Raw genomic sequence first — 19,861 nt, 5'->3', positions numbered from 1 at the left:
GGAAGAAACTGTTCATGTGTCGTGAGGTCTTGGTCCTGATGGACCTCAGCCTCCTGCCAGATGGAAAGGGCACAAACAGTTGTTGTCCAGGGTGAGAGGGGTCGGCTACAATCTTTCTTGCTCGCTTCAGGGTTCTTGAAGTGAACAAGTCCTGGAGGGACGGCAGGTTGCAGCCAATCACCCTCTCAGCAGAGCGAATGATGCGCTGCAGCCTGCCCTTGTCCTTGGCCGTGGCTGCAGCGTACCAGACCGTGATGGAGGATCAGAGGATGGACTCAATGATGGCAGTGTAGAAATGCACCATCATTGTCTTTGGCAGGTTGAATTTCTTCAGCTGCCTCAGGAAGTACATCCTCTGCTGAGCCTTCTTTGTGATGGAGCTGATGTTCAGCTCCCACTTGAGGTCCTGGGTTATGATGGAGCCCAGGAAGGGGAAGGACTCCACCGCGTCGACGGGGGAGTCACACAGGGTGATAGGGGCTGGTGTGGCTGCATTCTTCCAGAAATCCACAACCATCTCCACTGTCTTTAGAGCGTTGAGCTCTAAGTTGTTCAGACCGCACCAGGTCACCAGATGGTCAGTCTCCCACCTGTAGGCGGACTCATCCCCACCAGAGATGAGTCCAATGAGGGTGGTGTCATCCACGAACTTCAGGAGCTTGACGGACTGGTGACTGGAGGTGCAGCTGTTCGTGTACAGGGAGAAGAGCAGAGGGGAAAGAACGCAGCCTTGGGGGGGGACCGGTGCTGATGGTCCGAGAGGCTGAGACGTGCGTTCCCAGCTTGACGTGCTGCTTCCTGTCACACAGGAAGTCTGTGATCCACTTTCAGGTGGAGTCGGGCACGTGCAGCTGGGAGAGCTTGTCCTGCAGCAGAAGGCAGAGCTGAAGTCCACAAACAGGATCCTGGCGTAGGTTCCTGGGGATCCCAGATGCTGGAGGATGAAATGAAGGGCCAAGTTGACTGCGTCGTCTACAGACCTGTTGGCTCTGTAGGCGATAATAATAAGCTAGATAATTAACAAAAGCACAGGTAAATATGACTAAATTGATGGTTTAAATACACTTATAGTGCCATCTAGTGGTAGAACGGGTGAACATTTACTTTGCGTGTCCTTACCGGCTACACTCTGCGTTCACTAAATCAACACAATACAGTGGACAAAGAAATATCAGTGCGAACAGCAACAAATAAATATCAGTGCCAACAGCAACATTTCTGTGAACACAAAAATGACTTTGATTAAAGTATATCACGAACTGTATTGCATCAAACAATGCACCGATTAATCGAAAAGTTGATTATTGCTGTGTACATTGATAAATGAATATTAAACAGCATGTAGTCAACTACTGATGCTAACACACTCCCATCAGCCGAGATTTATTTATTTATTAATTTCTTGCATACGGTCATTATATTGCCTTCACTTTTATTTTGAAATATTCTTGTTTCCGGGTTACCTGTTGTGCTCTTCGTCTCGTTTTAAAGGAAAAAACAAAAAAGGGATTTGCAAAAACGAAATACGGCTCGTTATTTGACTTTGGTTCTTTGGTAAAACAGATGACTAAAACGTACACGGACCCCCATCAAGCCCTGATTATACATTCCGTAATTATTTGGCTGAATTCTTTGGGTCAAATTCATCATTGTGTAGTTTATTGTGTAGGTATTACAATCAATAATTGGTCAAGAGGTGCATTTAGATGTAACGTGTTACGGCATAGAAAAGTTTACATCACATGTTAGAAATAATTACAGGGGGTCGTTGTATTGCACATGAGCATCTCCACGCTTACTTTCACATTACTCTAGTTAACGCCTCTGGCATTGGAAGCCACACAATCGGTAAAATCGTCTCCAGCAGAGTCCTGACGAGAGGTTTGGACTGGTGTCGTGACTCTTATTTATGGAACCGTCTTTCCGGTATGACTTTAATGCGGCAGGACTACGCCCTCTCCCAAGTGAAACAAATCGTATAGTGGAAGCCCATTGGTCAGCACAAGTGTCAATCAAACGCCTGGTTCGCTCTATTCCAGTAATCCCAGCCTCCTCTGGATTCATTGGGAATGGTTTTACTCATAGGTTTTACTACACAGCAGCGCAGACCAGCACGGGGGCAGGATTTTAAGAACTTGAATATTGGATATATTTAGCCGACATATTCAACAGCACTGAAAAGGATTTCTTGCTACATCAGAGGTAATTGTTGTGTTATTTGTGAACTTTTAACGGGAGTCCGTAGATGACAGCTAACATTACTGAAGCTAACGGTAGCCGTGTTTTTCCAAACACCAGTGGCCTCTTCTGCGTGTGTGTGGTGGGGTGCTGGCTGACAAGTGAATTTTAATTATTTTTTTTTATCATTTAACCCAGCCCGTACAATTTAAGTACACTGCCTCCTTTGATAAGATGTTGTTGAAATGATGGCTAACCGAGTGTTATCACCGTCTGTTCGATGTTTACGATAAGACGTTACCCATCATGCTGCCCAGTTGCTAATGCTAATGATGCAAACTGTTTTGTGATGATGCACTTTGGGATACCTGCTGTATTCGCCACTTTTTTTTTTCTGGAGGACCTTAATCAGAATTGGAAAAAAAAATTAGCTATTACATATAAACAGCTAATAAGTGTTGAGTAAACAGGCCCGTCTGCTATTATTATGCTTGTGTCACGTTAGTTGGGACCCCAAAGTTGTGATGTGACAGTATGACAACGGAATTGTTTTCGTCATCATGGTTGTTTTGTTCAGATCAACTCATTTTCAATGATCATGTTTTAATATTTTGAATGCTACAGCATAGATCATAGGCTGTTTGCTCTCGCTCTCTTGGTCTCAAACCGATCAGGACCATGTTACACTATGGTGTGCGGTCTGCATGCACACAAGACGAGCTGTTCTTCTAGCTGTACACATAAAGTGTGTTCTGACACAGAACTAGGTGGAGAAATGATCTCTAATCTAGATTACATCATTTAACATACCCTACTCAATAGTTGGCTACCTTACAGTACATACTAATTATTTTAATATGTTTTAATGAGGTCTTTTTTAGAACTGTACCACTTTTTTAAAACAGAAAAATAATAATAAAAAGGAGACAGTTACGGTGTCTTAGCAATCATTCCTAAACAGCTGTCACCCTTCAGTATTATAAGGAAGAACAGTTGTTTGTGTTGTGTCCTGTTCCCAGTGTTTTTTTACAGAATAAATCTGCCTTAGTCCAATATGAGGATGAATTGTAAAAAAACAGGTAGTACGTTTTTATGCAATTCATCCTCATATTGGACTAAGGCAGATTTATTCTGTAAAAAAAACACTGGGAACAGGACACAACATAAAAATTGTGAGCTCATCGCAGTATTACTCAATGCATGAAACACTGAACATTAGTCATAACAAACTGATTAGAAGGCGCCGACTCGTACCTTGCAGGACAATGGCCGCCCTGTTTGTGTGTTCTCACTTGGTTGTGTCTGTGCTAAAAAGGGTCAGACTGGTTTGTGGATTTCTCCCAGAGTTGGACTGGAATGCTTTTGACTCCCGGTGTGTGTGTGTGTGTGTGTGTGTGTGTGTGTGTGTGTGTGGGTAGTTTTATTATCTTAAGACAGTCATTTAAAAGCAAAATAATATAAAAGCAAATTGTGTACTTCTCAAGTGACTTTTCAGTTTTTTAATTTTTTTTACTCACTTCCTGTTGCTTTCAAGATTTACATTCATTAAGGATTAGAGGGAAAGGCAAGGAAGGAAGGAAATGACATGCACGCACACACACACACACACACACAGGAATGAATGTCCCCTCTCCACTGAGGTCAGAGCACACACTCACCCGTTAACTCTGCACTTTTCACTTGCATCCGGTCTTCTCTCTCTCTCTCTCGTCCCATCCGAGGGTCAAACATAATCAGCAGCCACTTTAGCTCATGTTTCAAAACGTCACCGCACTTCTATAGTACACTAGAGGCACTGTGTGCTTATTTCTTCTGGCCGCGGTGGTCATCGTATGACAGCGTAATGACAGCGTCGCTGAGTGTAGGCCGAGAACATACAGTTCGGCTTCAGCTGCCACCCCACACGGTTTTAGTAAAGACAACAGTATATAAACAGAGGTTTTATTCTTAGTTTAAAAAAAGTGGTTGCGATAGTGAGGTGCTGAAAGGTTGGTGGCTGTGTTTATTGTGTAAGTATAAAATCTCTACTACTGCCCCGCGGCAAAGTGCATATGAAAAGCTGAGGTATTTCGGAGTAAATTTGGCTGCGGCTTCAATTCTTTTTTTATTTTTGTCCGGGTTTTTGCTGCAGCGGGATTAACATTCCACTTTAAACTTAACTTCAGGATGTCTTTTAGACTGAAACTACTGTTTCATCAATAAATAGGTCGACAAAATGTAAATAACTGACTTTTCCCCCCCTCAAAAATATCAATAGATTAATTAACCATTAATTCCAGGTCAAAGCAAACATGCATCGTATATGCACTCGGCAGTCACCGTGATTGTTTTGTGACTTGCACAATCCCTGACTAAATGCTGGACTGTGTGTTGCACGTCCTGACTGAGAGTGTTCAGTATTTGACGACCAGAGTTTAGCTACTGTGGAAAGAACGGGGGACAAACGAGGCCTTTCGCACTGAGCAAATTTCAGGTTCCGAGAAACGATTGCATCACAGGGCGGTCAGTCGTCCGCAGTATATTCTGTGTGCCATTTTCCACGGCTTACCCCGCACAGCTGAATGGTCAAACAGAACAGTGGCAAAGTCCAGTGTGGAACGAGGCGGAGTTAGTTAGGTGAGGCTTTTCTTTCCTAAAATAGAACCACTGCAGGCGTACGGATGAGGTCTGGCCTTGGGTTTTTAAGTAACAGCACCCTCCTCGTGGTTTTATTTTTTTGTAGTGTGTGGTCACATTTATTACCACTACAAGGACAAGGATCAGAGCCCAGCAGAGAAATATTGATTTGCGTGTTTGTGTGCATTTGTAGCTATCAGTTTCTTGGTGAGATTTCCCAGAATATGTACCCCCCCACTTCCCATCAGTGCACTATGTATCTTTTTCTTTTTTTTTGCAGGGCTCAGACGGTATTAGTATATATTGGAGGTTGTTAAATGTTTCAGTCTGGTGCTGAAGTTGGAAAAATCGCTAGGATCCAGGACTGCTCTCTTCATGTGGGGACCCGCTCGGCACTGCAACGGGCTCAGAAGCCCTTTTTTGGTTCAGACACACACGTGTGTGTGAAACATTGACTCCACACACAGCTGTATTTATGTTGAGCCATGCCTCTGAATTTCATCTGGAGGTGAGGTTTTTGAAGACAGCAACACGCCAGAAGACTTTTAAAACCCCCCCTCAGCCAAATTTCCTTGTTACCCACGTCGAAGTAAAGAAGTCGCACTGAGAGTAGTGAACGTTTCGTGTGTTCTTTGGCTACAGAAATAGCCAAGTTGCTAGATAGAGGCTCTGCAGTATTTACACAGTATTAATAGCAGCAGCAGCAGGCCGCCGGCTGTTACACTAACATAAAAAAGTAAATACAAATTTGCATTGAAAACAGCAACCTCAATGGACGTGGCCTTCAACTTCATGCGTTTAGGTTTAATTTGCTCTTTTAAGACCATATGTGAAACCGCTTTAGGAGCCGGCAGTAGAGTCACATTCCAGGTTTGAAACTCCTCCCTCACTCCCACTGCTGCGAAGTGGTCTGAAAGGAAAGAAAAAGTCCATAGTGGACCACATAAAGGATTCTCAAAGATGTTCCTTTAGACTTCATAAACAGGCCGTGTTCTGTCATTTAGCTGTTGTAACAAAATTTTATGTTGTTTTTTGCTTGGGTCTTTTTTGAATTTTTAGATTTTTAACAATACGTTTAATGTTCTTAAAAGCTCCTAGGAATCCTTTTTTATCTGACCTACACACATGTCAGTATTTCCAGTAGCCTCTTGTTTTTATCCTTGCGTTTGATCTCTGTATCTGCATTCTGTCCCCAGAGTCTTGATAGAAATGAAACCAAAACAACTGGTGGTTTGGAATGAAACTCTGAGCAGTTTAGTTAGATAAGCAGGCTAAAAACAAAAAAATGTGTGTCTGTCCTTCTTTCCCGTAATGTAAGCTTTCTCTTCCCTGAAACCAGTATTTTGTTTTTCACCATACACTGGCAGCATGTGGCACCTGTAGCAGCTTGTTTTGCTCACTGCAACTTATCTATTACCAGAATCTGACTTGTCTGTTTGCCAAAGACGCTTTGCTGGTCCGTCTGTGTGTGTATCCTTGCGTTGAGGTCGTGTTGTGGCAGTAATGGGCATGGCGGCACTTGAGAGCATTGTTTTATCGAGCTACCGAGCTGTTTGAGGCCTGTGCCAGCCTGTCCCAGGGGGGAAACCAGACAAACTGCACTGCAGCTTCTCGTTCACAGTTAAACACACGATAACAGAGAATTAACACTGAACACTGTTCAACTGACACTGAACATTCACACACAGACTCATCAAGCCCGAGGCTCATTCATTGCAACATGTTATTTTGTGGTGTAATCGGGCATCTTGTCTTTCTATTTGTAGAGAACAGCGGTCACATGCACTACAGGTTGGACATTGACCCGACTTTGTATTCCCTACCGAGATGTTTTTGCAGTAAACCAATGGCGATCTGAAAGACTTTGTATCTTGTTCTGGTCACTTTTTAATGTGATTTTGTTGGTTCCATTCTTACGCAATTATTGCATGGCAAGTTTTTGATCATATTCTTTATAAGGGCTGAAACTAATGATTATTATCGTTGAAGATTAATCTGCTGAATATTTTTGGTTAATCCTTTGGTCTGTAAAACGTCAGAAACAACCAATACTAGTAGATAGTAGCAGTTGTTTGTAGATCACCATCAAGACCAAGTCTTCTAGTACCAGGCGACAACCTCCGTGTCTGCAAAGTGAAGCCAATGCAGAAGTGCCTTAAACTCTCATTCTTTCAAATGGCCAGCAGGGTGGTTGCAAAAAGAAGTCTGATTGTATAGAAGTCTATGAGAAAATGACTCTACTTCTCTCTTGATTTATTCCCTCAGTAAACATTGTGAACATGAGTTTATGGTCTCAATCTCTAGTTTCAATACAGCATGATGTTCATTTATTAAGTGGTGGTCACATTTAGAATTAAATAGACCATAGAGCAGGGAATGCTTTAGGGCGGGGCTACCTTGTGATTGACAGGTCTCTACCACAGCGTTGTTCGGTCGGGAAGTTTTCGTGTTACAACTTTAACCCTTTCACAGAGTGTTTTCAGTCTCATTCAGCATTTGGTCGTACTTAGCTCCACCCTCTCGTATCACTTTTGCAAAAAAACAAGATGGCGACGGCCAAAATGCCAAACTCGAAGCCTCAAAATCGTAGTCCACAAACCAATAGGTGAGGTCACGGTGACTACGTCCACTTCTTACAGTCTACTTTAGTACAGGGGAACTGGATAAGGAACACGGGCACGCTTTGTATAAACAGCATTGTCTTACTTGTGTGTTTCCACATCTGGCCTGAAAGCAGCTGCCTGAGAGATGTGTTTTCTTGTGCTGGTGTTGGATTTTCCTGGCAGCTGTGCCTCTGACTTTGGCATACATTCGTACAACAATTGGGAGTTGGCAGGGAATCATTGCAGGCATTCAAGAATGCTGCAACAGAATGCAGCTCTTCCCCACAAACCGATCATTGATACGAGCAAACTATCCAAACCTTGAGACATTTAATGAGATTACCGCGTGCACGCCGACAGAATATTCCACAAAATAAACACATTGTGTTTGCGTGACCCCAACTTCACAGTTTCACAACACCCGCCCTCACCACGACGCCACAACAACAACCTGAGTGTTGACAGTCTTCAGGACAGGAGTTTAATCTTTTTCCTCTCTTCTGTGCTGTCTTTTCCCACAGGGCACCCTGCGTCTGTGTCTTGCCTCTTAAATGTCTAGCACGGTGTTGCTGTAGTGGAGAGGACCACCACCTCAGGATCTGCAGACAGGGACTCGGCCAGTTGACCGCCATGCCTTGCTCAAAGCCTAACTGGAGCCCTCTGTGGCTCACCTGTGTCCTCCTGGGCCTCACGGCTGTACATGTCATAGCTGGTAAGGGCCGAACTACACGCAGGGAAAACTTCTCAATGCAGCGTGATGTTGAATGCTGTGTATGTAACGTAGCTGGTCCGCGTGGAAAGGTTGGCTCTCTGTTTCTACGGGTCTGATACTAAAACCATTTAAATCCCTTATTGTTGTCCCGATCTTCTTTTTTTTCTTCTTCTAGTCCTTACTGTACCCCAGCAGGTGAGCCTGTCAGCTAACAGGTCTACACAGCAACTGTCCATATCCTGGCTGGGAGGAGCAGCGGCAACCTTCGACCTCCTGATTCTGAGAACTGAATTCAATATAACTGTCTTCTACGTAAGAGCACTTCTCTTTAATTTCATTCGTTCTCGTGCTTCTCTCATTGCACAGCTGTGCTACAAGTCGGTTTCATTCTCATGTGAGAGGAGCTTTAGCCCGACCTGTTGATATTTGCAGTTTTAAAAATCTAATAATAATATATCCTCTGATATAGATGTTATGCCACCCACAACAACGTAATAATCCTCATTAATTGGCTGATATACGTTGGTACCAGACATGTCTGCAATGACCTCATATTAGCCATTATATTTAGTTTATTTGGCCGCACATTTTGCTTTCGTAGCTTAATTGGCATGATAATTCAGTACAGTAATAATTATTTTCCTGCTCGAGCTACGACTGTGATCACCAGCGATCGTCCACCCGCTTCATGTTCCATCTGCCCCTCACGGTGTATTGCCTGCAGGACACGGTGTCCGTGACGGTGAATCAGGAGAGCGGACGGCACCAGTGGGACTGGACCTCAGTCGAACCTCTGGAGTGCACATCGCTGTCCGTCAGAATCCGCTCACGAGACGGAGAGACGACGAGTGACTGGAGCAACACTCAGATACTTCAAGGTCAGGGGGGGGGGCAATATTTACATCCGTATACATCATAGGACAGCGATAATTAGAGAAACATAGAGGCTGCATTGCCTGACCTGTCAATTTGGGATGATCATTTCAATTATTTTTCTCTTTGAAATCTCTTCCTTAAGCCAAAACAAATATAGATCTCTATTTATATCGCCCTCTCCCCTTTTGTCTCACTTCTTCCTCCCTCGCTCTGTCTATTTAGGAAACGATCTCCCCAGCAATAAGAAAATCCAGGTGTTACCCCAGGACAGAATCGTACCCGTGGGGGCCAACACCACCTTCTGTTGCATTATGGCGGAGGGGAAGCAGTTCGGTACCATCAAATACGGCAACACGGTCATGCACGAGACGCGACTGAGTAGGCGAAGTTACGCTGTTACGGCTGTGAATCAGGGACTCTCCCACCAGACGGGAACCAACGTCATTTGTAACGACAAGCTGAAGTCGGACCCTTGGGGATCGGTGGTGTTTGTTGGATGTAAGAGGATTTACTCTTCGGATAAGAACTGAAGTGTGAATGGTCGTCTTATGGAAGATGGGTGAATGTGCATGGATTGACAGAGAGAGAGGGAGTCGGCACAGAAGTAAATATGATGTTGCGGCTGAGATATTTAGAATAAATTCCTGGTAGTTATTTCTGTCTATGTGAACTTTATTTCTGTGTGTACATGATTATGCCATTGAGTGTCTACACGTTGTCCCCTTCCCCAGATCCACCACTGCCCAGTGACTTTGTGTGCGAGACTCATGACTTAATCTCAGCTGTGTGCCAGTGGAACGAAGGACGAGACACACGCTTGTACGGCAAACGAGGAACAAGCTACACGCTGAACAACAGGTACCACAGTCACAATAAAACTCAGCAAGATGGCTGTAACCTGACCTGAAACCTTGTGCTGTGGTGGAAACCGTAGGGCTCGGGGTCGAGTAGCAGAACTGCAACACACTCAGACACAAAAAGCAGGCTGCAGATGCTAAAATCCATGGAGTAGGACACAAGCTCGACACATCACTGATTCGGAGATCTGTTTCATAACAGCTCACGACCTGCAAAAAGTGAACCCATAGGACCCGAGAGCCCCCCACGGGGGGCTGTTTTAGAGTGTGTAGCATTCAGCGTGTCGTAGAAAGCATTTTTCATAAAGAAATATGATTATTGCTCCAGACATATTAAATATCGAATTAACGGGAAAAGTCCGAGCAACATCATCATACCAGCCATTGTAAACACTGCAAACACAATTATACATGAACTAGTATCATATCTGAAAGATATCTAGAAGATTTGCCACAATTTTGGCCAAAAATCGACAACCTATGCTCTCTCTATGGCTCTCTGATCACGAAGCAGGGACCGCACATGGTGGATGAAGACATGCAGGAGGGGCGTGATTCGACCCGTAGACGAACAGCGTCGTCGAAATTACTCTCTTTCAAACCGTTCAAAAGTTATGGGTATACATGCCAACATCAGTCACAAGTCACGAGAAACGCAATTGGGTAAAAAAACTTACGTTTTGACGGTTTTGGCGATGTAAAACGGATTTATTCCAGCCGATTTCGGCACAGCTAGTCGACAGCTAGACGATTCTCTGAGGTGGAGCAATCCATGTAGAGAGGGGGGTTCGCCCTGCATTTTGCGATTTTTAGTCAGTAAACAGACCCGGATACGATCAAACACCCCCGCATGGCTCCCGTTGGACTATCCCGCATCTAAAAAGCTCTCACACGAGTAAATCGGACAATCACAGGCCTTACCAGGGTCACATAGACACACATTATGAGCCATTTATTGTTATGAATGACAGATATGACACATCATAACTGCTCAAAATTATTCAAAATGGTGTCAAACTGATTTATTAGGATTATTGAACACTCTTAGTGATAAGAAAAGTGAATATATAGTTAATATTTAGTTATATATTATATAAAATTAGTATACAGCAATGCAACAGCTGGTTCCGAAAATCAAAATTTTGATTTTTATGACCATTTATGCTGGCCTGCTTCACTCAATCGAAGTAAAATGTCCTCACAAAATGTTGTGAGGACATGTAAAACGTGTTGTTCTATGTCTGTGGCGTATTTTTAGGCGTGCAGCTGCATTATTTTAAAAAAAAAGAAGTTCAATACAAGTGCTTTTTTTCAGGTGAACCTAGAAATGTTTCAATTTGAGCTGTGCCATAAGTGTATCAGTTATTAACCAGTAACATATACACAATATTTACACAATTCAACACATCTCACAAGTGTTACCAGTATTCTAGCATCAAAATGATTAAAATAGACCTTGTAGTTAGAGCTGGGGACTCTCTTGTGTATGGGTATGCAATTTTCGAGCAGAGGCCTAAAAATAGGGCTAGGGTCCTATATTAATTAAACATGAGAGTAGCTTTTTAATAGTCATGCTAAACTCGCATATCTGCTATCACAAAATCCTGTGGCTATAACCAGCCAAACCAACGGTCAATTGCGTCCGCGTCACGTAAATCGCCACCTAAACGAAGCAACAAACGGCAACGAAACAGGTTACGTGTGAAAAGTCTGTAAGATATGTTCACGGTTGTGGACACATTGGAAAAAAACAAACCTAAACGTTCTGTTGTCTCTGTACCTGACTAATGGTCCAGGACACAGAGGTGGTAGAGATGGAATGACATTGACAAGCCAGGATGTGGTTTAATGTCACTTTTCTTCTGAGAAATGATCCCTGCATTATTTATGATTGCCTTTCTCTAAAAAATTGTTTTCAGCCCAGAAAAAAAAAAAACAGCCGAGAGAGAGAGAGAGAGAGAGAGAGAGAGAGAGGATGACAAGAAATATAATGCACTTAGTCTAAGTAACCACTTGCTGCTTGCGTGTGTCCATTTAACATTGATAGTGTATTGGCTGTCTGCCAGACCTTTTACAGGAACCGTCAGACGGCTGGCTTGAAGACGAGTTACATTATGAGTGTCTTTGTACCTGTGAGGTTTTGTGAAGTGGTTACATTTTATTTTCCATTAAATTAAATTGTTTTTATTTTCACATTCTTACCGAATCTGCTCTTTATTTTATTTTAATCTGCTCTTTATTTTATTTTAATCTGTTCTTTATTTTTTATTATTTGTTTTCTTTGCAGGAAATGTGATTTTAGCAGGATGCAGAAGAAGCATGACGAGTGGCGTGTGGCCCAGTGGGAGGGTAACTGGACCCTGGTAGCCGCGAATCCTCTTGGCCGGCACGTCCTCACTGACTCTGCTGAGCTCAGGCACAGAGGTAGCTGTTTCACCCTCAACGGAAGAATTTATAGCATTTTTCTTTTTAAATTAAAGGTAAACATGGACATAAAAATAAAAAAACAGCACACTGATTGTTGTTTCACCCTTTCTCCTCAGTGCGTCCAGTAGCACCAGAGAGCCTGAACTCTGTTGTCCATGCCTGGAACACCACTGTGCTGTGGCGGTGGAAGTACATCTATTCCTCTCTGGCTCTTGACTGCCAGGTAGAGCTCTCCTCCCAAGGGTACAAAACAAAGGTGAGTTGTCTGCGTGCATGCTAATGTTTGTGTGTTGCAGGGAAAGACCACTGTCCGGTTTTTCTTTGGTGCATATGCCAGTCAGACAGATCACTTCCATTGTTCTACCACATATCCATTACAACCCGCTAACGACCAACCACATCACTCTCTACGAACGCACGCTTGTATCGGCATGTTCTCTCCACGGGTGCGACCCGTCGATGTACCAGACAGTAACGAAATCTCATCCTCGTGTGTCCAGCGTACCTTCTCCGGTCTGGGCCTGCGGTCGGTGGTCCTGTCAGACCTCGTCCCCGATGAGGATTACAGCGTTCAAGTCCGCTGTGGTGCCCAGCAGAATTTCTGGAATTGGGGAAGCTGGAGCAAGCCGCTTTCCTTCAAAACCAACACTTATGGTAAAGGGTTTGTTTGTGGTGACTCTTTCATTTTCAGATTTCAAGTCTTTGAATAATGGTTTCGTCTATAAAGGTTTTGCAAATAGTGAAAAGTTCACATCACAAGTTGTCAGAGCCCAAAGTGATGTCTTCCGATTGCTTGTTTTGTCCAAAACCCCAAATTGATTAAAACAAAACAAAGAAAATCAGCAAATCCTCACATTTTAGAAGCTGGAACTGATTAATGATAAAAAACTGAAATGATAAATTGAGCATCGATCAACAATCGACTAATTGTTTCTGGCCTGTGATAGCAGGTTCATGTTTATTGACTTGTAGCTAGTAATTCATGTTGCTACGTGCTGATATAATCTAAAAATAATTATTACTAATTGCGCCGAAGTATAACTAAAATGTAATATTTTCACTTTGTTAGTAACAAAAGAAGGTAGACATTTTATTACTGTAAACCCCACTGAGTGCAGGAGTTCGTATGGGGACGTAAGGAAGTGGACCCTGCTGTTTACAAGATCAATAATAAACTTTCATGCTCAAGAGATTTATTTTACATTTTTAGTGTTCATCCTTTGTTGCTCTGTGATTTTTGTGTTCATTTTCAGATGTTTTTTCTCTCAGTTCCAGATGCTCTTGATGTGTGGATGTGGATTAACAAAGACTACACTGCGCAGGTCATTTGGAAGGTACGTTTTGTTTTGTTTTTTGTCTTTGACTTGAATTGTTCTAGTTTTTAATTGTAGATTTACAAACGATTTGTTTTACTGCAGGGAGCACAGATTTACAGCATGTTCACACAGACCACAATCAGACGATGCAAGTTCCTGCCAGGGTTCTTCTGTTTTAATCGTTATGCTTTGTCTCTGGCTTTCTTTCCTCTTCCTCCTTTTACTCTCTTGACCGGTTTTCCTGACTTCCTTCCCCTTCCCTTGATTTCTTCCAGCCTCTGACACAAAGACAAAGCCATGGTCTGATCACACGTTATGAAGTTACGTTCTGGAGCCCCAAGGAAAATCGACAGCGCACAGAATTCTTCTTACCGGATACTTCTGCGGTAGTAATCAACCTCACACAGATCGCAACCGTCAGCGGTGACGACAAGGTCACGGCAACCGTCATTGCGAGGAACGCCGCGGGGGTGTCTCAACCTGCAAGTGTACATATACCACTACGTCTGACAGGTACGTGGAAATGGAGTGTATTTAAGTGTGTATGTATATATATATATCTTGTGTTTTCTGTCCATTTTTTAGCACAGAAAGCAACCGTCTCTTTGGTTCCACAGTCATAAAACACTTTTCTCTTGAAAGCAACAGTTACTACACGTTATAAAACAACATGGAGACACACAGTTTCTACATTGCTGTATTCATATTTTCACCTTTCCAGATGTGGAACCCGGTTCCGTGTCCAGGGCCGTTTATACGGACGGAGGCTTCCCTCTGTTCTGGCAGCGCGACGACAACACCACCTGCGCTTCTGTGGTAGAATGGTATGAGGCCTCCTGCAAGTGGAACTGCCCTGTGAGGTGGATCAAGGTGGCCGCCGGAACCACCAACGTCTCCGTTGAGTCAGGTATGCCGGCATCGATGCCTCCATGTTTTCAGCATATTTCAAATGTACTGTACCGTGTTATTTTTGGCCATGGACAGTGTTTTAAACCTGTTTTAAATATTTGCCTTCAGCCGACTTCCAGCCGGGCGTGATGTACTACATCTCCCTGTACAGTATCACCTCGGAGGCACCAGAGCTGCTGCAGCGCTGGCAGGGATACATGCAGGAGCTGGGTAAGGACAGCACGGCGTGTTAGCGGAAGCATTGACTTCAGAAATCGCATTTTTATCGCTGACTCTCTGTTATGCCGGCTCCGACCCATCTCTTCTGTTCACTCTCGCTTCCTCCCGCCCTCTCGTCTCCCACAGTCCCCTCCGCTTCTGTCAGACTTACAACCACCCAGCAGAACTCTGACATTCTCCTGACCTGGGAAGAGATCCCGCTGGTCGACAGAAGAGGCTTCCTCCTGGGCTACAACGTTTACGTCAGTAGCGGCTCCGAGCTCAAGCTTCTCGGTAAACGTGTACAAATGCATGTGTGATTCATGACGGCATTCGGCGAAAAGCATTTCTTTTCGCACATCCTCATTTCTCTCGTTTTTTGTCTCCCTTTTCTTTCCTTCCCTCGCCTCTCCGTGGCGTTTCACCCTGTCCTTTGAACAGCCAATCTGTTGGACCTAGGAAGCAGGTATTACACAGTAAAAGGCCTCTCTGAAGACTCCTATAAGTTCACTGTCAAGGCCTACACCTCAGCAGGCGAGGACACAGGTGTCACTGCCTCCATAACGCTGGAGCCATACAGTACGTGAATGTGTAGTTATGTGTGTCTAGCTCCAACTGCTTATTCTACAACCATTACTTTTATTTTAGGCTACAGAATATTGCACCTATGAATAGATGTTCTATTGCTTAAAGTCTAATAAGTACTATTCCTACTGTCTTGTCCTGACAGCTGATTGGCTGATACTGGAAATCTTGGCTTCCTTGGGAATCACAGCCGTATTCGTGGTCATCGTCATGTTCGTTTGCTACAAGAAAAGGAAATGGTGAGTGTGTTTTGCTGCGGTTTTTTGGGTTGTCTGTCTGACTGGTTGCTGGAGGCATTCAACCTGAGACGGTAGTTCTAGTTGATGTTATTTTAAAGTAACATTTTGCTTGGTCACCAGGGTGAAAAAGGCGTTCTATCCAGACATACCCGAGCCCAAGCTGCCCGGCGATTGGTCCAGGTCACAGGTACAGTACGAGTCTAATTCAATATGACCCTCACCACTAAACTAATCAAGTGCTAATTCTATTTAAAGAAATTACAATTGAGCGTTCCCTATTTTTTGATCGTCCCTTGTGAGAAGACGGTGGTCGTCTCCCGTTGAAACTTACTCAGTGGAGTGTTTGAACACCCGGTGTGTCTTACAGGAGCCACTGGATGTGAAGCCATCACCCCACAGTTTGGTCCACATGGTGGAGAGGCCCGAGTGGGATTCTAGCAAAGAGGTGCTCGTCGTCATTCCCGAAGAGGAAGAGGATGAAGACGGGCTGGGAGACGAGCCAGCTGACACCGATGAGCCGGCTTCATTGCGCTACTACAACCACGTGGTAGACGAGCGCCCCATAAGGCCGCGCTTCCCAGACTCCTCGTCTTCCTCCGCGTCCTCTTTGGATTCGGCACGCACCGATGTAACGTACACGGGGATCCAGACCTCAGGGTCTTCCTTGGTCTTCCAGCTGGATCCGCAGGGCTCCTCCGAGGGCCACCAACCCCAGGCTGATCTGTCCTTCTGCAGAGGAGGAGGAGGAGGAGGAGGAGGAGGAGGAGGAGGAGGAGGAGGAGGAGGAGGTTACCGGCCCCAGATGCAATCTCGAGCCCCAAGTGACGACACAGACCTAGCGTCACCCGAGCCTTTCTTCGAGCCCCAGGCTGCCAGCTCCGGGGGCTACAAACCCCAGAGCTCCTGGCATTTGGACTCCCCTGTGGAGGCCGGGGAGAACGACGGCCTGGCACCCTCTCTCGGGTCGCCCACCTCAATTGCTTCCACTCAGTTCCTCCTCCCTGACGGAGAGGAGCATGCAGATGAGAGGCGATCATCGTCGGCGGCGACCTGGTTCACCAACCTGCTATCATCCACTAAACCATGAAATCATCTCATGCTCACTACTAGCAGTCAGGCCGGGGAGGATGGGGGAGGGGGAGTAACAGAAAACCTTCTGATTCATTGCTGTTACCAGTGTCATGCATCAAACAAGCCTCACCCGTACAGTGTCGGTAAATATCCCCCCTGATGTAGCACTACATTCTTACAGTTGCACTTTGGAAGCAGCTCAATCGTGCTATTTAAGGTGTTTATTCCAAACATCCAGAAATATTGTTGATTTTCTCCGTCATGCAAATATCATAAATCAAAACCTGTATATTTGTATATCAAATCCTTTCTATTCTGACAGCAAATCTCTTTCGTCATACCTCTTTTCAACCCATATTTACTCCCCATGATGGGCATTTAGCAACGGCACATCCTGTGTTTCAGCTGGCTGTATCCAGCTTTTATCTTGCATTTCAGATGTTTTTATTTCTTGTCGATGTGAACTTTGCCACACTACAGAAGAAATCTGAAAGCAGGAAGTTTTCAAACCTAATGACGGATCTGTAAAAGTAAGGGACATTTATTTTTATTTTTGGAAGAACACTACAAAAGAACGGTTTGGGCGGAAGGTAGCTAAGCAGACAGCATCCATGTCTTCTGCCGGTCCGCTGACAGCTGGACAGCTGATGAGCTACTGAAAGGAAAAGATGATTTTAGAGGCATGTATAGGTGGCACTCTCTTGGGTCAGTACCAAGGTAGCTCCTATCATAACAGATCTATTTTTCACAAATCACTGTCTGAACGGTGAGATGTCAATTGAAAGATGTACTTGTGATTATTTTAAACATATACAGGAGTGGAGCTGTCTGGAATTGTGTGGGTGATGAGCCCCCGTGGATATATACACTGATATAAGCTAGCACATGAATAAAAACTAATGTAATTCAATTAGCAAACACACTATTATGTTACTTTGGGCTGTTTTTGTTGGTTTCTTTCTTTAACCAGTAAAGGTTTTTTGCAGTATTTTTAATTTTTTTTTCTTGTTGAGAAATACATTTCACAGTCAGGCCAGTGTCTTCTTCTTAATGTTTCAACGTGTCGCGCGTTATCCTCGAGTTAGGGGATTCGTATTGAACAAAGTATGAGAACTCACTTGGATGGGTTATTACAGTGTCGGATGATTCTTGATAAATATAATGCTTCCAGACATTTGCACCATGTCGGCCTTGCTCCTAAATGTTTATGTATAATGAAAAAAAGAATATGTTACAATAATGCAGTTCAGAAATGTATTTTATCGGACGTACAGTTCCCACTGGCACTGAGCGTTGCGTACAAAGGATTTTAGCAAGCGCTGAAACTATCTAAACGTTGGTTACATTATATGTGTGTGCTTGTGAGAAATTATTTTTCTTTGGTCGCTTCATGTTCAAGCTCAGAGAGGTGGCAGATAATGCATTTGATGTTGATTTGCTGTGCTTGAGTGCTTGTTTGTTTTTAGGGAGATCTTAGTCTGCTATACATTTTAAGGTTTTTTGTTTTGTTTTTGTTTTTCATTTCATTTCAGATTTGTCCTGAAGCCTCCTTATACATTTTGTGACTGGAAAAATGGACAGTGGAGAAATCCTATACAGGGAAATGAATAGAGAATTTCCAGAAATGCTATCACTTAGTTTTTGATTTGTTTGTTTTTGACAAAAATGTGTAGAAATGACCTTGTAAATATCGGTTCGCCCGACAGCACTTTGGCATCTCCGTTATGGTGTGAAACACAGGCCACTAATGGCCAAAGTAGACTCCACATACTCCATTTGCTCTCCACTCGCGTGTACATTGCGGGTGTTGAGGATGCACCATTGGCTCGGCTTCCCAAAAGCATCATTATGCAAAGATGACAACCTTTGACATGGTTAGCCAGCAGTAACCAGGATGTTTATTTTCTATTTTTCAGAGCCAGTTTCTTGCTGACCTGTGGTTTTATTGTTTCTCAGTGCCTCCAGACAACAAGCTTTAAGTAAAAACTACTGTGACAGGATTGATGACTAACTTTAATGGATGGCTCCACTGATGAACTGACGACAGGCAGGCAGTCCTCTTTGACTACTGGGGGAAATGTATCGCCTCTTTCTCTTTGTCTTGTAGCACTGATCATTGGGGAAAGTAGTTGAAAGAATTGTACACCTTTCGCCTTAGTAGAGCGTGAACCAACCAGCTGCATTGTGAGATCAGGGGTCACTAAAGAGAGTTTAAATATGCCTGCAGATTGTTTTCCTTTGGAGTCTGCTTTCTCAAACAAGCACGGCTTTGGAGAGCAACCTATGAACGCTGTGTGTTACATGCTTTTATGTTGATTTGGATCAACGAAACGGCACCTTTTAATTTTTCTCTAAATCTTTGTTTTTATACAACCAACTGTACATAATTGTCAATTTATTTCCTTATACAGTACAGAATGATATTCCCCAGGCTGCAACAGGCAGTCAATGTTGACCGAACAGCTTTCTCGAGAGAGTAAAGGCGAATGTTTGTGTTGACACCAGATGCATAGAGTCCTACGACATGTGGAGGCATCACACTTTGACTGTATAATGATAATTGAAAAATCGTGAAAACTGAATTTGAATTGTGATCCCGTCCTCTTATAGTAGTTCAGCCTGCTTTGCATCCCGATCTCATCACTGCAGTGTCGCTTAGCCAGACGCATTGTAAGCAGGACTAGAATAATCACCACGCAGGCTCAAATGTGGCAACTGCTGACATGCAATTTTCCTTCTTTTTTTTTTTTTTTTTTTTTCATTGTCCATACATGTTTTTAATTGGAGTAATATTTCCTCTGTAGAACATAACAATTCTGTGCTTCATACAGCAGTGTACGCTTGCTATGTTACACATCTTCATCTCTGGCCTAAGATGTTTTTACAAATCGATGCATGTTGTGTAAAATACTACTAAGAGAACAGCGGCTCATAAATCCTTTAAAGTCCATGTTTACGTTACCCGATAGCTTTAAAACACTAACGCAGACTAATGTTGTGCATGGCAACATGACTAAAGTATTGCGCACCCGAGAAAGGCTTTCATTTTCTGAAAAATGCTTTAAAATTCCATGATATTTTGCAGAATACTTTACTATTGATTGACCGACGGTGAAGTGCTTCTGAGTTCACACGTGAATGTTAACACTAATAACACTAATTGAAATGCTACTTGTTTTAAGGCAATAAAGTTATCTGTCTGGCCACTTGTCACTTTGTCAGTGTTTTCCTTTCCACTTCTGTGCAGATGTGTGCAGGGGTTGGTATGGTGTTG

The 19,861-nt window shown here is 43.6% G+C and overlaps 1 protein-coding gene across 1 annotated transcript; it reads left to right on the top strand.

Annotated features, from left to right (window-relative positions):
- The first annotated feature begins 1,996 nt into the window (after window positions 1-1,996).
- On the top strand, window positions 1,997-19,797 carry lifra (LIF receptor subunit alpha a). Its single transcript, XM_076099235.1, has 18 exons — window positions 1,997-2,202; window positions 7,919-8,109; window positions 8,285-8,421; window positions 8,834-8,987; window positions 9,208-9,483; window positions 9,717-9,843; window positions 12,130-12,266; window positions 12,386-12,525; window positions 12,770-12,923; window positions 13,539-13,603; window positions 13,861-14,098; window positions 14,307-14,492; window positions 14,603-14,704; window positions 14,840-14,986; window positions 15,134-15,271; window positions 15,423-15,516; window positions 15,637-15,703; window positions 15,884-19,797. Exons 2-18 carry the CDS (start codon window positions 8,028-8,030, stop codon window positions 16,601-16,603), a joined length of 2,964 nt encoding a protein of 987 aa, XP_075955350.1. The 5' UTR covers window positions 1,997-2,202; window positions 7,919-8,027; the 3' UTR covers window positions 16,604-19,797.
- Window positions 19,798-19,861: the final 64 nt, after the last annotated feature.

The sequence above is a fragment of the Anarhichas minor genome, unplaced genomic scaffold (genome assembly GCF_050575085.1).
Source record: "Anarhichas minor isolate MPS153535 unplaced genomic scaffold, ASM5057508v1 ptg000025l, whole genome shotgun sequence".
In the NCBI taxonomy this organism is placed as follows: Eukaryota; Metazoa; Chordata; class Actinopteri; order Perciformes; family Anarhichadidae; genus Anarhichas; species Anarhichas minor.
This window is presented reverse-complemented; position numbering and strand designations above follow the sequence as displayed.